Source organism: Meles meles, chromosome 7, assembly GCF_922984935.1.
Source record: "Meles meles chromosome 7, mMelMel3.1 paternal haplotype, whole genome shotgun sequence".
Lineage (NCBI taxonomy): Eukaryota > Metazoa > Chordata > Mammalia > Carnivora > Mustelidae > Meles > Meles meles.
The window spans coordinates 10,701,090-10,724,471 of record NC_060072.1 but is presented as its reverse complement, the minus strand read 5'-3'; the positions used below and the strand labels follow the sequence as shown (position 1 = coordinate 10,724,471).

Below are 23,382 nucleotides of genomic sequence, written 5' to 3'. Positions count from 1 at the left end.
CACAACAACGCTCTGCAGGAGCTACTATCCTAATTCTCATTTTGCAAAAGGAAAAATAACAAGGCTCAGAGAGGAAGTTGCTCAAGAACATATTGGTGAGTTCTCAGGAGCAACCCTCTAGCAGCTGTGACCTATTCCCTGCCAAGGGGGAGGGCTTTGTGGAGCAGGCAGAGCCTTGGGTCATAACTGAGCTTTCAGCACACAGCCAGGCTGCCTAGTGTGGGGAACCTGGGGTGAAGGGGGGCACCGGTATCACTGAGGGGAGCCTCAGGCCCCTCCTCTTTAATCCAGGACCAGGACAGTCACATCAAGGAGAGAAAGAGAAGGAGGTCAGCTTCCCTTTCAGCCCTCGTCCCCACCTGGTTCCGGATGACATGAAGAGCTGTCCCTCTTCCCCCACCCTGCAGGATCCAAGATGTCAGTGCCAATGCCAAGTTATCTGGCTTAGAAGGGGACCCTCGGAACCAACCCCTCCTCCCCCTCCCAAATTACAGATGGGAAAAGTGAGACCTCACCTAATACCTCAGCCTACAAAAGCCGGAGTGAAAACCCAGTCCTCCTGACTTTGACCCACTGCCCTGTCCGCCCTTCCTCCCTAGACATCTTTCTCAGGGAGCACTGACAGCCCACGGCAGGGGGGCAGGAACGGGACCTTGGTGGTCACCTGGAACCCACCTGGGTTGCCATCCTGCCACTCACCAGCTGTGTGAGTCAGGGAGGTCACTTCACACCTGGGTCCTGCTCTGTACGATATGGGTATAGCGATGCCGACCTCACAGGGCTGCTGAGAGTCTCAGTGACTAGTATAGACATGCAAAGCATCTGGAATACAGCGGGTGGTCGTCAACTTTAAGCCCAGCTATGTTGTCCTTAAAGAACTTACCCAGCCCGCCCCGACCCACACATCACACAAAGGGCAGTATGAAAGCATCTTGGAGAACAGATAAGGTACATACTACAGAATCCTGGGAGCAGTAGTTTCTTTCCGTTATCGGCTGTCTGATGGCCCAGACCCGACGAAGAGGAAACAGTCCTGTGTAGAGCGCACAGGAGGGAGGAGTGCCGGTTTGGAGTAGCACTCTCTATTGTCCTGGTGACCTCGAATCTGACCTTCCCCAAACACCGTGATTTGGCTAAAGGGCTTCTTCTAGAGGCCGGGTCTGCGGGCCGGCCACGAAACGCCGAGTGGGTCGGGCTGCTAGGGCGGCTCAGGGGCCCCGGAGATCCGCCCCCCCCCCCCCCCGCCACCCTGGCCGCCCCGCCCCGGGGCGCGGACTACAGCTCCCGGCATGCCTGGCGCGCGGTACCTGCCCGCCCCCAGCCGCCGCGCCCGGAGGATGCAGACGCCGGGGCGAGCTGGGAGGATGGAGGCCCGGGAGGCAGCGCCGCCGGCGGGGATGGGCGGCCGCGCGGCGGGCGGCTGGGGCAAGTGGGTGCGGCTTAACGTCGGGGGCACGGTGTTCCTGACCACCCGACAGACGCTGTGCCGGGAGCAGAAGTCCTTCCTCAGCCGCCTGTGCCAGGGGGAAGAGCTGCAGTCCGACCGGGTGAGGCCCGCGCGGTGAGCGGCCTGCGGGTGGGGGTTTCTCTGCCCGCTCGAATCCGGGCTGGCCTGGCAGGGGACCCGGCAGCTTTTATATCCCAGGAGCTGGAGGCAGGAAGAACTGGCCACGGGAAGGGAGGAGGAAGTGGATGGGAGAGCGAGGGATGTGCCCATTGCCGTGGCAACGGGACAACGCCAGGCCAGCCATTCCCTCCTTCCCCAACGGGACTCCCGCACTGGGAAAAGGAATTGCTGAGGCTGCTTCCCCCACCCTTTGGGGTGTGGGTGGCCTAGGAGTGCAGGGAGTTGGGTGGAGAAGTCCTGGGGTGCCTTCTGAGCTGAGCCTCATCAGGGAGGAGCCCTGGCCTATCTGGCACCATTTCTGGGCTCCCATCCCGGCTCTGCTGCAAACTGCCTGCGTGACCTTGGGTGGGACCCCTCCCTGCTCCAGGCTCAGCCTCCTGTCTGTAACCAGAGGAGGCTGGTCCGGAGGTGACCTCTAGGGCCCCCTCTCCTTCATTCCCTGACCCTCTGATGCTGTGACCTTGGGCAAGTCCCCTTTTCCCCCCTGTGGAGTTGCACGGATGCCCGCCCTCCCTCCCTGCAGGCCATGCCTGTCCAATGAGATAGCGGCTCCTTTGGTAACTTGTAAACATCCCACGTCCCCAGAATGACTGGGGATCTGATGGAGATAGTGTAGGGCTGGCTTCAGAGGAACAGTCTCTAAGAGGGACGATCACTGAACCCTACTCTGGGACGATCACTGAACCCTACCCTACCCTACTCTGAGAACTCACTGGATGCTCACAGTGACCCCTCGTTAAGGGGGAGCGGAGTGAGGCTCAGAGAGGCCAAGTCACCCGCCCAAGGTCACATAGCGAGAAGAAAGTAGAGGCAGGATTTGCTTCTAGGTGTTTCCGACCCTAAAGCCTTTCTGCTCCATCATGCCCCTTTGTTCCAGGGAAGAGAAGACTGCATTCACTCCCTCTCTCCAAACCATACTGGGCCTGGAGTGGGGATTGGGTTGGGGGTGGGAGAGCCTCCCTCTCCTCTCATGGCCTGTGCCCCTCATCTCCATAGGATGAGACCGGGGCCTACCTCATTGACCGTGACCCCACCTACTTTGGGCCCATCCTGAACTTTCTCCGGCATGGCAAGCTAGTGCTGGACAAGGACATGGCTGAGGAGGGTGAGTTGGGCCAGGGGGCTGGCTGGGAACTACCTCCTAGCTTTTGCCCTCTGCAGGCTGCCAGGGCCTTCCATGGAGGTCCCAAGCCGTTTCTCCCAGTTGGGAGGTGGGGTGGGGGGAGGGATATTGAACTTCTTCCCTGCTGCCTGCCTCGTGATCCCTGAAAAGGCTGAATCTCAAGGCCTCTGCATGGGTTGAGCCTCGGGGCTCTGCCGAGCTGACCTCATCCGAGTTTTGCTGAGCGCCCACAGAGAAGCAGAGAATAGAGGGAGCCTGTGAGGCAGGCAGCCTCTGTTGTGGGCCCGGATGCTCTTTCCCCGGACCTCCTGGGAAGCCAGGTGTGCACGGGGTGGAGATGGGCATGGGAGGAGGAGGTCTGGCTCTTTCTCTGTGGGTGATCCAGTATCTCGGATGCTTGGTGAGGGCTGGCAGGCAGCCGGTGGGTGGAGCAGGATCCCCTTCCCCAAATCCAGCGGCCTCTCGAACACAGCTGGCTGTGGGTGGAGGTGGGGGAGGGGACCCTGCTCCCCCAGCAGGGGTTTGGTCCCTCTGGGGCCTAGGTGGCCGAGGCCTGTAGATGCCCACTTCTGGCTCCAGCAGATGGTTCAGGAAACCACGCCTGGAAGAATATCCTTTTGGCAAAGCCTCAGCCATGGGCAGGGCCTACAGCAGGGCCAAGTCAACTCTGAGGGGCCCAGGGCGTGGCTCTGGGTCAGACCCAGCCAGGCCAGCTGGGCATGTCACTTCTCCTTTCTCCGCTTGTGTGTATAAATTAGGGGCGGTGAGAGCGTGCTTTGGGACAACAGGTGCCGTGAGTCCCAGTGCTCAGACCCTGTGGGCGTCTAGCACAGCCCATGCTTCCTCACTTGGGGCCCATGGTCTCCCTTCTGGACCCACATGTACATGGTGTTCTAGAGGCCAAGTAGCTCCCCGGTGGGCTAGGGCTCACATTCAGAGTGAACGGTGGGCACCCACCCCGCCGCTTTCGGGCGGCTCCTCCGGGAGCACAGGTACCGGCGGACCCGGGAGCAGGGCCCGAGGGGAGAGGAGGTGAACATTCTCGTCGCGTCCCAGCTGACGTCTGTTTACACGTTCTGGGGTTCTCCCAGCTTTGCCCCTCCCAGCACCTCGCACGGGGCTGGGGCCCCCACCAAAGGGGCCGGAGGACCTGGGAAGAGATTTACTGGCTGTGTGGCACCAAGAAAGTCACTTGGGCCTCTGTGCCTCCATGGCCCCATCTGTGAAATGGGGTCACCATAGCGCCCACCTTCCCAAGCTGCTGTGGGGGTAAAAGGAACTAAAGCAAGTGTGTTACTTAGCTCAGCACCCGGCACCAAGGACCTGCGATGCCACGTTAGCTGTCTGTCTGTCATCTGCGGGGTTCACGAGCTGCACTCAGGCAGCAATTCTCAGCAGCCGCCCCCTCTGTGTCAGGTGCTGTGTGGGCGCCTGGGACAGCAGGGCCAATCAGGCCTGGGACCCCTCCTCAGGGAGCCCAGAGGCCAGTCAAGGAAAGAACCAGAAGGGGTCCCTGCCCTCTGCAAACACAGGGGAATCGAAAGGCGTGGGGCCATTGCCCTTCACCGGAAAGGTGACTCACTTAGTCTCCGAGACTCTCAGTTCCCCCAGCTGTGTAGGGACAATAATGCCTGCTTTCCCATGTCCCCGGGGCTCGTGATGAGCCTAGGAGGGCTCTGCAAACTGTAGGGTTGGGGAGGGGCAAGGGCACAAAGATTATGCATTTGTAGTGGGCTCTGAAGTCAGAGGAACTTGAATTTGGATTCCAGCTCTTGCCACTTAACTGGCTGCGTTGCCTCGGACAGCCGCTTCTCTTTCTGGTCCTCAGTTTCCCCGATTGTTCAGGGCAGGCAACAAAGGTCCCTGTTTCTAGTGCTGAGAAGAAACTGCAGGAGAGGATGTGGAATGCTTAGCCCAGTCCCCTGCACTGAGCGCGTGATTCATAAACAGGAGCACGTAATGGGGGTCAGCCAAGATCCCTCTCGCGGTGGTGTTCTAGGCTCCAACCCCAGCCAGCTCTGCGTCTTGCCAGCCCTAGAGCAGCCCCCAGATGAGGGCATTGGCAGGTGTCCCTGGGTTGCCAGGCTCAGCACAGCAGGGATGTAGGGCTGGCTGGGTGACAGCCTCTTACCCCTTCCACGGAGAGTATGGGATCCCAGGAAGGAAACATCCCCTCCTGCAGGAGCCCGGAGCTGAGAAGTGCTCATCACCTCCCGTGACTGGAGTGGGGGTCGGTGTGGAGGCAGAGGGGACAAGGGGAGAAGAGCACATGGGGGCCGCCGAGTGACCCGGGGGCTGTCCTGTCTGTGCCAGGCGTCCTAGAGGAAGCCGAGTTCTACAACATTGGCCCGCTGATCCGTATCATCAAAGACCGGATGGAGGAGAAGGACTACCCCGTCACACAGGTCAGGGGAGGCAGGGCGGCCGGGCGGTGGGAAAGGAGGCCGGGGGTTGGGAAGGCGGGGAGAGGCTTGAGAGAGTTGGGGAGGCCAAGCCAGCCTGTAAAGGGAGGGTGTGGCTGAGCTCCCGGGCTGCCCAGCAAAAGCCCCAGACTGGGAGAAGGACGCTGCTTGCTGTCCCTGACTCGCCTCTGCTCGCAGTGTGACCTTGGGCCTATCGCACCCCTCTCTGGACCTTGATTTTCCCTTGTGGAATACAGAGGTGCGGAGACCTGCACGCTCCCCTTCCTTACGAGCAAAATGGGGTCTGTGTGGAGGAACAGGGGGCCCTGTGGGGGCAGGGCACGAGCTGCTGGAGTTCATAGTTCGGAGCAGGGGCCCTGAGCCCCGTGTGTAGGAGGAGCCGGAGGGATTCTCTGGCCACCTTGGGGGAGACACGGGTGCGGGCCGGTGGGCAGGTGGGAGACTGAAGCGGGGAGGCTCCATGCCGTCCTTCCTGCCCCCTCATGGCGCCCGTGGTCCGGCTCTGCCACACTTAAGTTCGGTGGCCGTGGGCGAGTACGACTCGCCTCGGTGAAAATCCGAAGCATCATGTGACCCTGCCGGTCCAGTGCCTGGCAGGGGGAGGTTCTCAGGGTGCGGCTGCCACCTTCCCAGCCGCCCCGCCCCTCCTCTCCTCCTCGGGGCATGTGGTGTGGGTGGGGGCATGACAGGTGCACCTGCCCCCCCCCGTGGGTGTCTGCCACGTCGCCTCTCCGCCTGCAGGTCCCCCCCAAGCACGTGTACCGCGTGCTGCAGTGCCAGGAGGAGGAGCTCACGCAGATGGTCTCCACCATGTCTGACGGCTGGCGCTTCGAGCAGGTGCGCGGGGGCCCCGGGGCCGCACCGGGAACCTCCGAGCTTCCCCGCACAGCAGGCCCTTCCCTTCTGCACCCCCGGGCTTGGGTGACCCACTGCAGCACCCCCAGCCATCACACCGAACCAGGTTTCGTAAGAGCCATAGCTGGCCGCAGGGCAGCTCTAGGCATCCTCTTCGCTGGGGGTTCCCACAGCCACTGGGGAGTGGTCTACACAGCAGGACGGTCGAGTCTCTGGGCCCCAAAGCTTAGGGGCAAGGAGACGGGAGCCACAGGAGTGAGCTGACTCCACCTCGGGTCAGCCCTCCTGTGATAATGGTGCAGGGGCAGTCCCAGGGTCCTCGCGAGCAACAGGCCGGGTCCTGGCCTCGCCACGTCTGGGAACGCCAAGCAGCAGCTTCCCGTGAGGGTTCATAGTGTCCGATCGTCCCCCAGTCCACGCGCAGGGTAGTCCTGGAGACATTGATCACAAGCGGGGTCGCCCTCGCCATGCGGCTCGTGGCCCGCCTCTCAGGTTTCCAGAGGAAAGAGCCAGCAAGTTTATCCAAGGTCACTTGTGTCCCCAGAGAAGGAAAAGGGTTTGGCTAGCCCTTTCTCTGTGCCCACCCATAGCTCCTTGCATGTGGAGGTTGAGGAAGGGAGAAGCCAGGGCTTCCCAGAACGGCGGGGCAGGATCGGGGAACAGGCCCCATCCAGGAGCCAGAGGCCTGGATTTACCACTTACGTGCTGCCTAAACTTGAGCAAGTCCCATCTCCTCTCTGGGCCTCAGTTTCCTAGTCTGTGATATGGGGCAGTAGTGCTCCCTTCGCAGGACTGTCGTGAAGACGGGAAGGGCCACTGATAAAGTCCCTAGCCAAGGATAGGACTCCAGACACTGGCACCAGCCAGCATCCTGCAGGCTATGGGTCTGTAAGTCTAGAAGACTCCAGAGAGGACTCAGGATCCCGGATTCTAATCCCCTGTTCCTCCTCCTCTTCAAGCCCTGTCTGCCAGAGGGGCTGATGGTTTTCCCCGCCTGTCAGGTGAGGGTCCCTGGGTGCTGAAGGTCCTACCCCGGGCCTTGTGGTTGTGGTTTTGCCAGGGGGCCCCAGAGCAAAGGTGGGGCTGCTCTTGAGAGCCGCCTACGGGAGACTCTGGCGATCGCAGGGGCTCCAGAGGCTGAGCCTACAGCTCAGGGACCGCTGCTCATTGGCCCTCTGGCCTAAGGAATGGACAGCCTGTTCTACCTGTGCTTGTAAGAATGAACAGAGTATTCTATGGGCGCCCATCATGCCAACCCTGCCCTACAACTTGGTTCTGGGGCTGCTTCAGCCACATCCGGGACGGAGCGGGACAACCTGCCCGTCATCGGCTTCCACCTGCTTTTAGAAAATGGCCTCTAGATCTGGGCTGGGGTGAGGGGTGGGGAGCAGCAAACATAAGGCAGCCTTTTTCCAAGGAACACCCCCACCTCCCCTGGCTTAGTTGGGCCCGGAAGCAGACCTGATGCCTCGGTGGGGGATTGGGAGCTGACTCTGACTTTCTATGGAAACTCAGGGCTGGGCCTGACCCGAACAGCCAGATCAGGACGTAAGTTGGTATCCTGACCAGTGCTGATGTCAATCCCCCTTCCGGGCTGGCCGCCTTCAACCCAGCCTGTCTTCTTCCCCCTACCCCACCCCCCATCCTCTGCCCCCCAGCTGGTGAATATCGGCTCCTCCTACAACTATGGCAGTGAGGACCAGGCTGAGTTCCTGTGCGTTGTGTCCAAGGAGCTCTACAGCTCCCCACATGGGCTGAGCTCAGAGTCCAGCCGCAAAACCAAGGTGAGCCCCCAGCCTCAGCTTCCCTCCCTGACCCGCCCTCCCTCCCCTCCCTGCCCCCCACCTAGCCATCCCTGCTTCTTTCTCCCTCCTGCTACACGCACATAACCACCCGGTCACAGCCAATGCCATCCATCCCATGCCACCCATGGTCCCATCTGCTCACGCCAGTTACCCAGGCCCAGGCAGGGGCAGAAGTGAAAAGGCTAGGCAGCAGGGGACCTAGGGCACAGCAGCAGGGGACCTAGATGCCGTTTGGAAGGGGTATCTGAAACCAGGGGTCTGAGCACGGTGTTCTGTGCTCTGCACGACCTTGGACAAGCCGCAGCCTCTCGGCACCCCTGTCGTGTTCTCCAAGAACTGAGGGTAGACCACATCCTTTCTGTGGTGCCATCAAGCTTAGAACTTCTGGATCCAAAAAATGGCCAGTTTATTTCGCAGAGGGCAGAGAAGCCAAATCCGTTAATCCTGCCCCTTTCCCGGGCCCCTTCCTCAGGTGTTCTGCAGGAGCGGGTGTCAGGAACCCCACGGGGCCCAGCCATGTGTCTTTGGCTCTGGCCCCTGAGGCAGCAACAGCCGGCCATGGGGAGGGGCTGAGCAGAGGTCCTGCCACCCGGAACCCAGAGCCAGTCAGAGGCCCTAGGGCCTTTGGGCAGGCCTATGGGGCAGGGCAGCAAGCCAGGTTGGGAAGAAGGGACACCATTCCTCCTGGGGGCCTGTCCCTGTGCATCAGAGACTTAATGGACCCTGGCTTCCTGTTTGTCTGTCTGCCCCCTTGTTCTGTGACTTCCCCTGCTCCCCCCACCAGGGGGTCAGCACTGTCTTGCAAGGGTGCCAGAGTGAGCCCGCTGCTCCTGCCTCTCCAGGAGCCCTTGGGGGGCCTCCCAAATGCGGGTGGGGTCTGCCCTGGGCCTTCCCTGGCCTCCTTTCTATGCTGGGGCCTCCTAAAGTGAGGCCTTCCCAGGTGCCCCTCAAGCCGCCCGCTCCCCGTCCACCCTTCGGAGCCCCCCTGACTGCTCCGCCAGTCCCCAGCGGGGCCCCATTTTCTCTACCCTTCCTCCGGCCCCTTCTCAGACTCCCCCCTCCGGGGGGCTGGACGAGATTCCCCAGCTTCTCCCTCCTCAAGGGCCCCCTTCGTCCTGCCCGCCCCGTGGTGGGGCCCGCGGGGCCAGCCACCCGCCGGCACTGCCCCGGCCCGGCCCTCGTTAGCTGTCCACTCTTTCTTCCCTGGGTCCGCCGGCTGGTGCACAGAGCGCGGAGCAGCAGCTGGAGGAGGAGCGGCGGCAGGAGGAGGTGCAGGTGCAGGTGGAACGGGTGCAGGTGGAGGCAGATGCCCAGGAGAAAGGTGCAGCCACCCCCCAGGACACTGATTGCGAATAACCGCCGGCGCCTCCCGCCCCCTGCCCGCTGGAGCCCGCTGCCGCACCCGGGGGCCGGGGCCTGCGGGGGGACGGGCCGCCAGGGCTAGCTCCGCCGCGCGCCGGCCGCCTCCCCTGCATAACCATCCCTTCTCTCACTTTCTCTTTGCAGCCCTGGCAGCTCAGGAGCCCGCTAACCTTTTCTCCCTCCCACCACCGCCTCCTCCTCCTCCGCTTCCTGCCGGAGGCCCCGCCTCATCTCCACCCACCTCTTCTTCCTCCTGGATCTCATCTGCACCCTGCCTCTTCCCTCTCTGCCCCTGCCCGGGTTTCCTCTCCTCCGCCTGCTCGCACCTCCCTCCCGGGGCCGCCCCGGGCCCGGCCCCCCGCGCCCTGCCCCCGGGCGCCCCGGCCCCGCACCCCCGAGCGTCCCGCCTGCCGCCTCCCGCGCCCCGGCCTGGGGAGCAGGGCCCCGGCCGTCTGTCCTCCGGGCCCGCCAGCCCCGCAGCCACCGCCGCCGCCGGGCCCCGCTGAGGCCGGGCCGCCCCGCCCCCAGAGCCTCACCTGCTCGCCTCCTCCTCACCTCTCCTCCTTGCAGGTTCCCGTCCGCACCCCTCAGACCTGAGGCTGCGCTGGCCGTGAGGGCTCCTCCCCGGCCCCTCGCCCGCCCCCAGAGCCGCCATCCCTGGTTTGTAGCTTGGCGGAGCTGGAGGGAGGGCGGAAGCCAGGAGGGGGCGCGTCTCCTGTTCCCGGACCCGAGCCTCTCGCTCGGCTGACTTTCTCCCCTCCCCTGCTTTTGGCCTTGGGTGTGAGGCTCTGAGAGGAGAGGAAAGTCAGGGGGCCGGCCTGGTTCCCAGCCAGCCGTCAGCACCAGGGCTCCAGAGCCGGGCTGGAAAGGAGGGAGGGGAGACAGCCGCATCACAGCCCGCCCCCTCCCCCACCGGGCCCCCGGGGTTCCGGCTCTTGGGTGGGGGGAAGGACAGCCAGCCTTGGAGTCCCTTGGCCTACAAGGAGTCAACCAGAGTTGGCTAAGGATCGGGGTATCACAGAAAAAGTCCTGGCCAGGTCCCCCGGAGCCCCTACTCAATCTTAGCTGCCTGCTGTGTGACCTTGGGCAAGTCACTGTCCCTCTCTAGGTCACAGTTGCCTCTGAAATGGGGACAGACAGCTGCTGTCTCTGACCTTTTGCCTGAGACAGCAGGGACCTGGCCTTGACCCCCTGTGGCCAGAGTCTTGGGGACTCTGATGTCTGAGGCAGCCGCCACCCAGCCCCACCCTGGGGTTCCTGGATGGGCAAGCTGGGTCCCCTTCCTGCTCCCCCTCCTCGGCTCTGAATTCGCCTTCTCTGGGCCTCAGCCCCCCACCCTCTTCTCAGAAGGGAGCCTGTGACTCACCTACCTCTTTCTCTCTCCCTCTCTTCCCTGCCCTTCCCTCCATTTCAATCTCCTCTCTGCCCTCCCCTGGCCTTGCCTCACCTTCCTCACTGGCCCCACCTTCCCTCCCCCTTCCTGGTGTTCTGATCACCCTCCCACCCCATCCCCCTGCCCCTTCCCCCTCTTATTTTCTAGCTGTTACAAGCCAGAGGCACCCGGATGTGAGGCCCCAGATCACCTCCAGGGACTTGGGGTTCCGATCTGAAATCCTTTATTTTTGTACCGCGGGGTGGGGCCCCGGCTCCAGGCAGAGGAAGCACTCTCCCCCCTGCCACTTCTGTCTACACCTGCGGGGCTGTGATTTCCCCCCGCCTCTGGGGGCTGGGCGGGGGCCCGCGGGGACCTCTCAAGGCCCGAGGTGGGCCCTGGGACCCCTGGGCGGAGCTGCCTGCGTGTGGCCAAAGTGTGACGCTGTCCAGCTGTGTCTCCCACGGCCCCATGGTCCCTCCCCCGGGCCCCCCAGCTGCATGAATGGTACCCTCCCCCCTGACCCAGTCACGTCTCCTCCTTGAGCCTTAGTCTCCTCGTCTGTCAAATGGGTTCGCTCTCCCTGCCGCCGCCACCTACCTCACAGGGTTGTTGTGAGGTCACAAAGACGAGCAAGGTCCCCGACAGCCCTCGGGGAGTGTACAAAGCACCACACCGGAGGGTGGCCCTCCCTTCACCCTTCCCTCAGAGGGGGACGGCCCTGCTCGGCCCCAGATGGAGATTCAGGTATTGGCGGGGTGAAGGGTGTGGGGGTTGGCCTTGTGGGAAGAAGAGGGAGGGTGACCCGGCCTTCACCTTGGCCGCTCCCACCCCTGTCTGCACTGTGGGGTGCAGAGGGCCCTGGCCAGGAGGGGGCAGGCCGGGGGTCTCAGCAGGAGCAGGGCAGCCCTTCAGGAACTAGTAGTGATAAGGGCAAGGGGGGACACTCCTCCCTCTGCCCCGGGGAGAGTCTGGGGGTAGCAGGGACTGAACAAGAGGCTCCTCATGCCTTTATGATCCCCCGGGCTGTGTCCAACCCCACCATGTAATAAAGCCTGAAGAAACAGCCGCTCGGCTGCCTTCCTCTCTTCCTCTGGGCCACCTTCGGTTGGGTCAATGACTCCTAGGTGATGGGGCTTTTTCCTAAAGCCCAGGAACCCTGCCCTGCGGTCACTCTCCTGTGTATTTGGGGGAGGGAGGTCATGGCTCCGTCCTCTGCCCAGTGGCCCAACACTAAGGACATGCACTCTGGCTTGCTGGGAGAACTTTGGCAGTTGCCTGCCCTCTCGGGCCTCAGTTAACTCATCTGTGAAGTGAGGGGTTGGACCAGGTGACTTCCAAGGCCCAGCCCCAGGGAGCCATGCAGGTCTCTTCCTGCCTCTGGGCAGCCCTAGACCAGCTGGGGATGCTGAGGGGGTAGGGGGCTCCCGGAACAAGCACGGCAGGGCCCCCCACTTCGTGGCCTCACCCCACCATTCCGGTGGTCCTTTGCTGCAGCCTAACCCCGCCAGGACACCCCCGCTGCTTCCTGCTGTGACTTTTCTTTGACCCTCCGCCCCTCCTGATTGCTACTACCCTTCTGCCCCAAGTCCAGGAAATAGAAACACCTGGGCTCCTTCTCTCCGAGTCCACTGGACCCCGGGCTTCGGCATGACCCACCCCCCAACCCTGCCTGGCCAGTCCCTTCACGTACCTTGTCCCACTGCGTGTCTACCGTGCTCCCCCACTCCACATCTTAGCGCTGCTAGGGACATCCCAGCAGAGCAGGGATCCCCTAGGCAGAAACTCTCCCCTGGGCCGGGTGAGGCTCCCCCTGCTCTGCTGGAACCTGGTGGGGGGGGGCTCGCCCTCCCCTTGGGACATTCGGCTCGCTGGACTGACCTCACGTTCTGTGTCTGAGTTTAAAAAAGTCACCAGGAGGCTTGTTAAAAGAACAGACTGTCCACCCACCCACCCCAATTCTGACTAAGACTGAGGTGGGCCCACGAATTTGCATTTTAGCGAAGCACCCAACACTGTCTGCGCCCAATACTGCGTCTGCCGACCTCTGAGAAGCCTGAGAGGCTACGGGCTGGAAATACTTAAACATCTGCCCCACTCAGAGCTGCCCCTGACCCCTACCCTGCAGTGTCTGCTCGGTCTGCTCCATCTCCTCTATCTCTACCCCCACGCACCCCCCAAACCCCCAGCTGGCTGGCCCAGCAGGCATGCACCAGGCTTCAATGGCCACTCCCTGCCTTTGAAATTTCCCCCTTCTCCGAGGCTCTCCTTCCTTCTCCCAGCTAGGCTTCAAGCAAGACTTGTCCACACTGCTGGGCTCCCCACTTCCTTACCTCCACTGCTGCCCTCAGAGGGCACCAGCAGCCCTCCCCGACCACTCCCACTTGGCTGCTAAGGTTCCATCCCTCCCCCCCCCCAGCTCCCCTCCGGCTCTGCCTACACCCCTCAGCCTCCCTTGTGGGCCCCCATCTGTAGTGTCTGTCTCTCGCCTCTTCAGTCTTCCCACTCACCTTCTGCAGAGGGGCTCTGAAATCCCTCCTCCAGACCTCAAGCCCCACCTGCCTCTCTCCCAGAGGCACCCCGGGTTCCAACACCTTCTCGGAGCCCTTCCCTCCTCAGGGGCCCCAGGCCAGGCAACAGGTCCTCCACTGGCCCCGTGGATCAGGACAGACACCCGGGAGTGGCCCTGGGTGACTTCTCTCTCACCCGACACCCATCCACCAAGGCACCTGGAGGACACTGAGGGTCCTTTCAGTGCATCCCCATTGCCTGGCTCATTTGATCCCCTCCTCTCCCTCCTGGAGTTCAGCAGTGGCCTCTCCGCCTCCCACTCCCTCTACACTGGGGTGAGGGGTCCTTCTAAAATGCGTATTCACTCGTGTATCACTCCCCTGCTATAGAGCCTTCTTCTGTGGCTCCCCAGAACACCCAACATCAAGTCCCTAACTCCAGATTCTTTGCCATCTGATCTCCATTTGCTTCCCTCTTAACCACTGTTTAACTCAGAACAGCTCACGATGTGCCCTGTTCTTTTGGGACTTACACCTTTGCACCTGCTGTCCCCCTGTCTGGAATGCCCTTCCCCACCTTGGCCACCTTTGGGCGGCGACTCAAGTCTCACCTCCTCCAGGCAGCCTTCCCTGACTTCCCCAGTTCCAGGCTACCCCCAAACCCCTGCACACTGGATTGTCGTCCTCGCCCCTCCTGAGTTCGGGAGCTGAGCTCTGTGCATCTCTGGCCCCAGCACAGTGAGTGGCACATAGCAGGAGACCGAGGGCTTAAGGAATGAAGGACCCCCAGAATGCAAAGGGAGTGTCGCGCTGAGAAGTGGTGGACTGGGAACCAGGAGGCAGGGCTTCCACCCAGCCTTCACCCAAACCCGCTGGTGCGATCCTGAGTACGGCTTCTCTCCTCTGCCTCAGTTTCCTCCCAAGCTTGCAGACGGAGCTTATCACTCGTCCCATCCTTCTGATCTGAGAGGTCACCAAAACACCTTCTTCCTGGGGTTGCTCCTGGGACCTGAGCAGCTCTGTAGGTCACCCCTGCCCCCACAGACCCCACTTTCACCTTCTAGACATCCGACAAGCAGGCTGGGCAGGAAGCAGGGTCTACTCAGTCAAGCGTGTGGGGTCGAAGCCGGGCCCCATTCAAACCCCGCACAGGCCCTCAGATCGGACGGCTTTATTCCACAGGGCAGTGGAGGCCCAGGGGACAGGTAGGGGTGGGGTGAGGACCCTAGACCCGGGACTTTCCCCCACCCTTTGGCTTATGGTGGCCGCTGGCTCACTTGGCTGTCTCCAGGGCTCTGGGGGTCCCTCGGGGGTGCCTCCCATCCTCACCCCTCACTTCACAGGCTGACTACTCTCTGCATTGGCAAAGGGGAGCTCAGACACCCCTATGGGGACCCGGAAGCCCCATGATCACTGCTGGACGACCCCAACCCCTCAAGCCAGCAGCAGAGGAAGGGGAAGGAGAAGAGAGGATCAGGAGGCAACAGGGTGGGCTGTGAACCCGCCTGGCTGGGCCTGCTGACCATCCAGGCCCTGGGGTGCAGGGGGAGTCTTCACCAGCTGATCTTCTCCATCGCTGGGGCGATGTCAGGGAGCAGGTTGGGGGTGACAGATGCCAACTCCTGCGTCCAACTCCTGGGGCCCTGCTGCCCCCAGAATACTTGCTCCCCTGTCTGGTGGGGGCCCCGCACTCTCTGCGGCCAGGTGGTGGGCCCCAGCTCTGCAGGGAGGGGAGCTCCTCAGGTCAGCACCTGCTGGATCCAGCCGATCACCCCTGTGATGCGGGTGTAGACACCAAAGTAGTTGGGCCGGCCACAGCCCAGGCCCCAGCTGACCAGCCCGGCCAGGAACCAGCGGCCACTGGGCTCCTTGCACACCAGCGGACCTCCCGAGTCGCCCTGAAAGGGGCAGAGGAGAAACAGGGTCGCATCAGGGTAAGCCGGGGTTCCTGACTGCGGGCAACTTGCCAGGTGACAAGAGACTCTTTGGAAGCCTCTGCTTCCCCTGCTCCCGGTCAACAGAGAGAGCCCAGAGCACCCCTGCCAGTCGGTCCTTCCATGGGTCCTGGCTGTTGCAGAAGAGTGCACGTGTGTCCCCATGCCCCCTGCTCTCTGCCTCCCTTTTGTGGACTCCTTCCACTCCTAGCTCCTGTGTCCCCTTGGGCAAAGCGCCTTGCTCAGGCCGGGGGGCAGAAATGGATGTGAGCCTGAGCCCTGCCCACCGCCTGCAGCTCTCTGGTCATCCGGGGCTGCAACTTGGTGCAAGTCTCCACCTCCCCGAGCCTCAGTTTCCTTATCGGTAAAGTTGGGACAGCCATCCCGGCCTGGGGCTTCAGCAGGCAGGTGTGAGCGGAGGGCCAGGTCTTGAGTGATGTGAGCGATGCCCGCCCTCCCTCCCTCCCTCCCTCCCGGCGACCGCGTCCCCCCTCCCCAGGCGTCACCTGGCAGGCATCCTTCTTGCCCTTCCGGTAGCCAGCACACAGCATGCGGGGCGTCACCTGGTAGCGGTAGGCCTCACCGCACAGGTCCTGCGGGATCAGCTGCACATCGACCTTCTGCAGACCGTTGCTGGTGGGCCCTGCCCGGTGGGGTCGGGGCAGAAGGCAGAGACGAGAGCGGACTCTTCTGCTATTCTCCTTACAGCTCGGGACTGCCCCACCTTCATCCCCCCTGCTCTGCCCGCCCCCTACCCCTCCGCCTTACCATCACCCTGTTCTGGTCCCTCGTGGCCCCGGGGAAACAGAGTCCCCACCCAAGGCCTATCCGGGCTAGTGTCCTCCCTGCTGCCCCTCCTACTTGAGGCGTCTTGGCCAGCTCTCCCACCACTGCCCGGTGACAGCCCCTGGGAGGTTTTCCCGGAGCACACATCTGACCCCTCCACTCTCCACTTAAAATGTATCAGTGTCTCCCCTCTGTCCAGCTCAGTGCTTTGCTAGGGCCCCAAGAGAGGGCCCCCAGGGAGCTTCAGTCTCCCTCCGCTGTTCCTGGTCCCGCCTTGAGATCTTGTCTGTCTGGCCAGGGTGCGGCTCAGTGGTGTTTCGCTGGATGCCTCAGTGGGTTTTAAAGGGCAGGTCAGGCGACCTCCTGGCTCAAGCTCCTTACAACGGCCAAGGAGGCCTTCCTGCCCTTCCTGCCAGCCCTCGCCCGCATCCGCCTGCCCCCAGCTCCCCTCCGGTGCAGAGTGTGCCCAGAACTTCCGGGGTTGCCACCTGTACCCCTAGCGGGAACCCCTCTCTCCCCCACTTGGACACCGCCGACTCGTCCTCCCAGCCTCGGCTTAGCCAGCACTGTCTCCCCCAAGAATGTTCTCTTCATCTTTACAGCCCATCTTCGCCCAGCTCAAGGTCTGGCATACAGTAGGTGCTCATCAACGTGTCCTTGAATGAGTGAGCAAATGCACCCATCCTTGCTTTGCCGCTATCCTCCAGCATCCTCTTGAACAAGTCACTTCTCATCTGAGCCTCAGTTTCCCCATCTCTAAAGCATCCCTCAGTCCTGCCTGCCTCCGGTTGTAAATCACTGTCCCTATCTTTAAAGCCACCCCTGTTAAGGGTGTGGGGCCTGGCTGTGGCTGTGCCAGGCTGGGCCTGTATTCAGAGAACTGAGCTGGCCCCTAGGGTTTAGTTTAGTTTAGGTGGGAAGGGGAGAGACGCCCTGCTTCGGGGGCAGTAGCAGGCACAGCCGGGCTCCAGGTTCAGGGAGTCCTCGCTGCCAGTCCCCGTTCCACCCCTCTCTGACTGGCTGACTTGGAGCAAATGTTCAAATGGGACCATAATGCCAACCCTTAGGGGTATCGGGTGGATTAAACGAGACCACGTTCCCGAAAATACCCGCTCCATGTAGAAAGTCACCTGTGTCCAAGGAGCAGACGTTGGAGCTTGCCCATGGGCTGTTGGGTTCCTAACCTGCCCCATCACTTCACTCGTATCCCCCAAGATAACCTCCCACCTTGAAACGTGATCCGGAAGGAGGGAAGGGACAAGGGAAGGACGGGGAAGGCCGGAGCCATTTGCTAGAGTAAAAGCTTGTGTTCTTCTGTGACGTACAACCCAGGTTCACCCCAGGACCAGGGGACCCCCTGCCCTGCCCCCTCCAGGCTCGGGAGCCCCGGGAGGCGGACCGCACCCCACAGGCCCCGACCCGCCCTCCCCGCAGCCCCGCCAGCTCACCGCCCTCGCGCAGGGCGCCCCAGCCCGTGATCCAGCAGTGCAGGCCCGGCTCGAAGAAGTGGGAGCGCGCGGGCAGGCAGACGGGGCGCACGGCGGCCGAGCGCACCACGGGGTGGTCGAGCTGCAGCAAGGCCACGTCGTAGTCGTGGCTGTCCTCCTCGTGGTAAGGGTGCAGGAGCAGCCTGCTCACCTTGAAGGACACCTCCCCCGGCCAGCGCGAGCTCTGCCACACCTTGCCCAGGAACACCGTCCACAGCGCCGGGGAGGCCATGCTGGGGATGGGGAGTGGGGGGAACCGCGCTAAGCCGCTGCTTCTCTCATCCTGGACCCTTAGGCGAGCTGGCTTCCCCACTCGGGCCACCACCAGAGGGTCACGCGCATCCCCAGCTCTGGAAAGCCGGTGGCTAGTGGGGGGGGGGGGGTACAGCCCGTGGTGCTGGCGCTGGAGTCCACCTGCCTGGGTACCAGTCCCAGCTTCGTCCCTCCCTAGATATGTGTTTGCTTCTCTGGGCCTCAGTCTCCTCATCTGTGAAATGGGGATAGCATCTTCAGCTCCTATGATACTGGGGGGAATTCTGTTAAGACTGCACGTGTAAAAAATTAGCCAGTGCCAGACAGTGGCAAATATTTCCCTCCCTTTTGTCTGTGCACCTTACAGATGGGGCTGCTGTGAGCTCGTGGAGACCTGCCGGTCCTCCCTGGAAGCGGGTGGGCTTTGAGTAGGCAGTGACCAGCAGAGACTGGGCAGTGAAGACCCCTGGATGCCGGGTCAATGTCCAGGGCTTTCTTGATCTCACGGGCTGCAGGGATCCAGGAAGGCAGCCAGAGAGTGAGGTGGTCAAAGTGTACCCAGAAGGGGCACCCAGGCCCCTGGGTAGGTGATACAAAGTGGAGCCAGGCTCTGGGCTGCCTGGGGGGACCCGAGGTGCTGGGGAGAGTGTGGACAGGCAGCGGCTGGGGACTGGTCCAGCACACCCAGAGCACTTGCCGTCTGGCTCCGGATGTAGGGGCATGGGATGCGGTGCCACGGTGGCCCCTGGTCTTTGGCTGGGGACTGTGTGGACTCAGGACAGAAGAGGGGGTCTCGGAGTGGAATCCAGGACTGGCGGGGCCCAGGAGATGGGGCTGGGCGTGGAAAGGGTTGCTGTCAGCCCACCAAGCAGATGGAGAAGGTTTCTGTTGGTTTGGGTGGGGTGTGATGTCCCTTCTTGGAGGCTTCGTGGGCCCCACCCACCAAGGCACAGGCACCTGGCAGGGGTGGGGCATGGCCTGTGCCTGTGAGGCAGTTCTGTTCTCTGCTGTACCCCCAGTGTCTGGCACAGCTCCCTAGTAGGAGCACGATAAATATCCCTGAGTGGATGAGTGATTACGGGAATTTATGAGTGAATGAGTCGTTGACAACTGACCGAGGGCAGAGAGGTGGAACAACCTTCCCCGGGCACGGACTGTGTTCATCCTGGAGCGAGGACTGAACCCAAGCGTCAGAGCAGCTAGTCTGATGGGCTTCCCTCCACCCCACCCTCCTGCTTGGATCTCAGACCCACTCTCTCTCCCTGCCAGGTCTCCCCTCCCCACCCCCATCTCTGTGTCTCCATCCACCTGTGCCCTGCTTACCTGTCCTCCTGGAAGCAGTGGGCGGCTGTTATGACCCAGCGGTCCGCGATGAGCGCCCCCCCACAGATGTGCCGGCCCCGAACCTGGAGGCTGGCCTGCCAGGGCCACTCACCCTCCGAAGACACAGCCCCGCCCACGATGCGGCTGGAGGGGCCCTGGAGGCCACAGTCTGGGCATGCAGGGAGGGACAGAGAAGCCAGTGAGGAATGGATACAGAGGGAGATGGAGAAGGGGAGGCAGAGAAGAAGGCCAAAGGAAAGATGGAGGGGGATGGGAAAGAATGAAGGAGAGGCAGGACCCAGAGTGGGTGCAGAGGAGGGACAGAAGGGACAAAGTGAGCTCTCCCTCGCTTCCCAGTGCGGCCCCTCCCTCTCTCCCTCCTGCACTCGGGGCCCAGCAGGGGAAGGGCCCTCTGCCCACCCTCTGCCCGCCCTCCCCACTGGCACTGTGGCTCACCACAGTGCCGCTCGTCGGAGCCGTCCCTGCAGTCGGGCAGCCCGTCGCACTGTGGGTTGGGCTTCTTCACGCAGCTGCGGTCCTCGCACTGGAAGGTGAATGTCCCACAAGGCACCCCTGGGGGAAGGGGATGGGGACAGGGCATGGAAAGTGGGTCCTGAGCCCCAGGGACCCTCTGAAACAAGGCCCATGGGAGGTGGACTCTGAAAGAGGTCAGGAGGAGACTGGGGAGCCATCCCTTGAGCACATGGAAGGGGCTCTTGAGGCTCCTATAGGGTACCCTAAAGGCGGGCCATGTCCCTTCCCCATGTCCCTTCACCCCGCTCAGGCTGGTCTGTTGGGAGCGAGGCTGTGTCTCCACTGTCAGGAGGCTCCTGAGAGCAGGGCTATGCATCCCTTGTTAGTCCAAGGCTCCCCTTGGAGCCAGCCTTCCTCTAGATCCCGGCCCCACCAGCCGCCCACCTATTCCCCCCTGTCTTTACCATGAAGAGCTTTCTGCAGCCCCACCTGGTCTTGGCCTGCTCGCCTTTCCTTCTGCCTATTTGAGTTTGCCTCTTTGCAAGGCGAAGTTCGAGTAGGAAGCTTTCCCTGCCTGATGTCGTCCTGCACTCCAGTCTTCCTGTACTCCTGGATGTGATGTCCAGAAGGCACTGAGCCAGAGACAGTCACCCATCATGTCTTCCTACCAGCAGACCATCCCAGAGGACAAAGACCACCTCTTTGGTGTCTTTTATTCCCACTCCCTCACTCTGTTCACCTATCACTGGCTTGCATGCAGGTGTGGGATGGATAGATTACGATGGATGGATGGATGGGTGGATGGATGGATGGATGGATGGATATATGAATACAGATGTTCATACAGATGGGTTGGTGAGTGTTTGGACAAGAGGGTAGAAAGCTTTGCCGTAGAAGTGTGCAGAAAGGCTGGGCTGTCTCCTGGCTGAGCCCATTACTTCGTTTCCCTCTGGATAGCTGGTCACCCCCCACCTACCTTCCCGGCACTGCTCTTCGTCACTCCCATTGAGGCAGTCGGGCTGCCGGTCACAGACTCTGGACAGGGAGATGCAAGTGCTGTCTTCTTGGCACTGAAATGTGGCTCTGCAGACTGCATGGGGACACACAGAGGAGGCAGGTGAGAGGAAGCCCGAGGAGCTGGGCTGGGACTTTGCGCTGCCTCTAGAACGTGTATGGTATCACATGCTAGGACCGTAAGTCTCTTTCTTAGCTACTTTACGCCGGAGTTTCCCAGCAAGTGAGATACCCCACTTCCTGGGTGGGAACAGAAACGAGAGGACCTGTTCAGGGTCATCTAGCTGAGCCAGAACCTGAAGCCAGATGCTCTGATTCCAAACATGAGGCATGTTCTCCAGCACATCTCCCTTCCCTCCTGCTTCTCTCCCCAAGTGTTTAAAACTTAGATGGGATGGGGTTCGGGGAGGTCTTGGGAGGTCAGACAAGAAAAGGCTGCCGCGATGGTGAATGTGGGGGGCCAGAAGCCAGGACTCAGAAGGAGAGTGCTGGCTCGGCGACCACCAGGGCCTCTGCTGCTGGGGCTGGGCAGTGGGGAGCATAACTCCAGTGAGAGCTGGCAGCTCCTGTCCGAACCCCTGGAAGTGGAGGTATGGAGACCCCACTCAAGGGAGGAAGACACAGGATGCTCTCCTTGCCCACCCAGGGCTTGCCTTCCCCTTCCTCATCCTCCATCTACTCTGTTCCTTCTTTGACAGCTGGCTGGGACAGAAGGCTGGGGCCGATGGCCTGTTAGGGAGAAGCTGGGAGCTGGGAGCCAGGAGACCTTGGTCCCAGCCTGTCCCTGCTACTACCCCAAACGGTGGCCCTGGGGAGCCCACTTTCTGCCTCGATGCTTCCGTCTTTCCATCTCAGCACAGCAAGAGAGCCCACTTCCTGGTGCCGATAAGAGGAACTGCACATTTTGTGTGTGGGGGGGGCTGGTGTCTCTACTCAAAAAGGGGGGCCTGGCTTCGTGCTCAGAAAAAGCAAGGAGCGGAAGGGTGGGACAGGCGGGCCGCCTACCACAGTTTCTCTCATCCAGGCCGTTGGGGCAGTCCTTGACCCCGTCGCAGGCGGGCACACATAGTCCGTTCACAGAGCAGAGGAAGGCGCCAGGACAGGCTGTACGGGGAGGGTGCCATCAGGACACGCGTCATCGTGCGGACGTGTGCAGACACGCTGCCCTTGTGTGCTCACACACGTTCGCACATGTACACGCACCCATATGCGTGGTGCTCATGGACAGACGTGCCCGGGCCTGTGTACACAGCACACACACACACACATACACACACACACGTCTGTGTGAGTGTGTCTGCCTGCTGCACCCAGGTGACAGCCTTGCCTAGGGGGCACACACAAAGCCTCAGGTAATGCACGCACACACGTACACACACATACACACATACAGTCCCTTGGTTCCTCCACTTGGTGCTTCCAGGGATGGGAAGGAGGCAGGGAGAAGCGGCGGGGGCCTTGGGGGCGCCCGCCCTGCTCCCCAGTCTGCTCATACTCACGGTCGGACTGGTTGTACAAGCCATAGTGCACCTGCACACCGGGCCCGGTGAGGGGGATCTGGGACGTGAAGTTGACCGTGATGCCGGCAGTGGCCACCACGGGGATCCTCTCGGCGTAGGGCTGCAGGGTGCGCAGGCCACACAGCCTGGGGGTGACAGAGACAGGCTCAGGGATGCGCGGGCCAACCCCAGGGAAGGGACAGCCTGGTGTCCCCATGCACAGACAGGGCAAGGGCAGAACAGCCAGAGAGGGAGGGGGAGCGGCTCCCCCACCATCAACTTCTCTGTCTTGATTGCTGCTTTGTGTGACTGCCCACCCCAGGGTCATCTTCTAGAAATCAGCCTATGTCGTTCCCCTGCTCAAAGCCTTCAATGGTTCCCCACTCCCTGCAGGATAAAATTCCAAGTCTGAATTCTAGTCCCATCACCTAGGGGCTGTGAGATCCTAGCAAGTCAGGGTCCTTCCCTGAGTCTCACTTCCCCCCTTATAAAATAAGGGAAGTTATCATCTCTGTTGACTCCAAATCTGACAGCGTTTCAGTGTGTCTGCAGAGGCCAGAGTCCTTGGCTGGCCTGCTCTGTGTAGACAGGAGTAGCTTGGGCTCGGTGTGGGGGAGGAGGCAGCTGTGTGCCCCGTTCAGGCACAGTCCTTCCCACTGAGAAGCCTCCACAGCCCTGGGGTCTCCCTGTGACTCTCTGGACATGACGGGGGCACCACTTCTGCTCCCAGGACCTATACAACAGCACGGGCTGAAGGATGTCATCTCCGTGCACGGCTGCACTAAGGTGGGACCATTCCCCAACCATGGGAGGGCCCTCACACCCCTGCTGGACTCCCCACCCCAACGGGATGCTCAGGCTTCCCCAGAGCAGGTGGGAGAAGCTCCGTGGTGGGGTGACGTGCTTCCGAGAGAACAGCTAGGAATCTTCCCTAGGGCATAGGGGATTCATCCCACATGGTGTCTGGGCACATCTTGCCTCAAAGCAGTTGGGCATGCTTTCACCAAGTGGGGGCAAACCCTCCGCCAGAATGATGGGTCGCTCCCCAGACAGCACCCCGGCGTTCCCTCCCTCCCCGGGTGAGACACCTTCACAGAACAGATGGGTCAGTCCCCTGAGCCCCCCACAGGGAAGAGGGCACCCTCACAGAGCAAATGGGAGCGCCTTTACAGACGAGGGAGGCACACCCAGGACACAGAGCAGAAAATAGGCAGCGAGAAGTTAAAGGGCCCCGGCAGAGAAGGCAGGGGGAAGTCAAGGTGGGAATGCCCCAAAGCATGATGGGAGCATCCCACCGCAGGTGCAACAGCTAACTCCTGGGGTGGGGGCGGTGGGGGTGCAGGTACTTCCTCGGAACTTCTAGAATATGGCAAGCACCTCACAACTGAATTGATTAGTCAACGAGCTAATCAACAAACGACTGAGGAAGATTTGGGGTTGTCTTGTCCGGACCTCCCTCACAGACAGCGACACTACAAGGCCTCACTGCACAGAGATTGGGGGGTCCTTGCCACAGCCCCACTTTGTGAGACAGAA

At 61.8% G+C, this 23,382-nt stretch overlaps 2 protein-coding genes across 4 annotated transcripts in view; one reads left to right on the top strand and one right to left on the bottom strand.

The window, feature by feature from the left end:
* The first annotated feature begins 1,326 nt into the window (after nt 1-1,326).
* KCTD17 (potassium channel tetramerization domain containing 17) lies at nt 1,327-11,636 on the top strand. The gene is given in 9 exon segments (XM_046013831.1): nt 1,327-1,547; nt 2,624-2,732; nt 5,064-5,155; nt 5,915-6,010; nt 7,687-7,812; nt 9,061-9,154; nt 9,766-9,780; nt 9,783-9,855; nt 10,736-11,636. Coding segments are annotated over 9 exon segments (885 nt in total). The 5' UTR covers nt 1,327-1,337; the 3' UTR covers nt 10,806-11,636.
* A 2,597-nt stretch (nt 11,637-14,233) lies between these two features.
* Nucleotides 14,234-23,382, bottom strand: part of TMPRSS6 (transmembrane serine protease 6) — a 34,962-nt gene continuing 25,813 nt past the window's right edge. For all 3 annotated transcript variants that reach the window (XM_046010513.1, XM_046010511.1, XM_046010512.1), the window contains exons 11-18: nt 21,847-21,992; nt 21,353-21,451; nt 20,310-20,423; nt 19,316-19,432; nt 18,860-19,028; nt 17,246-17,517; nt 15,518-15,654; nt 14,234-14,975 (exon numbers count right to left, since the gene is read on the bottom strand). In XM_046010513.1, coding sequence (XP_045866469.1) covers nt 14,817-14,975; nt 15,518-15,654; nt 17,246-17,517; nt 18,860-19,028; nt 19,316-19,432; nt 20,310-20,423; nt 21,353-21,451; nt 21,847-21,992 — 1,213 coding nt within the window. In that variant the 3' untranslated portion in view covers nt 14,234-14,816. The remainder of the gene's footprint in view (nt 14,976-15,517; nt 15,655-17,245; nt 17,518-18,859; nt 19,029-19,315; nt 19,433-20,309; nt 20,424-21,352; nt 21,452-21,846; nt 21,993-23,382) is intronic.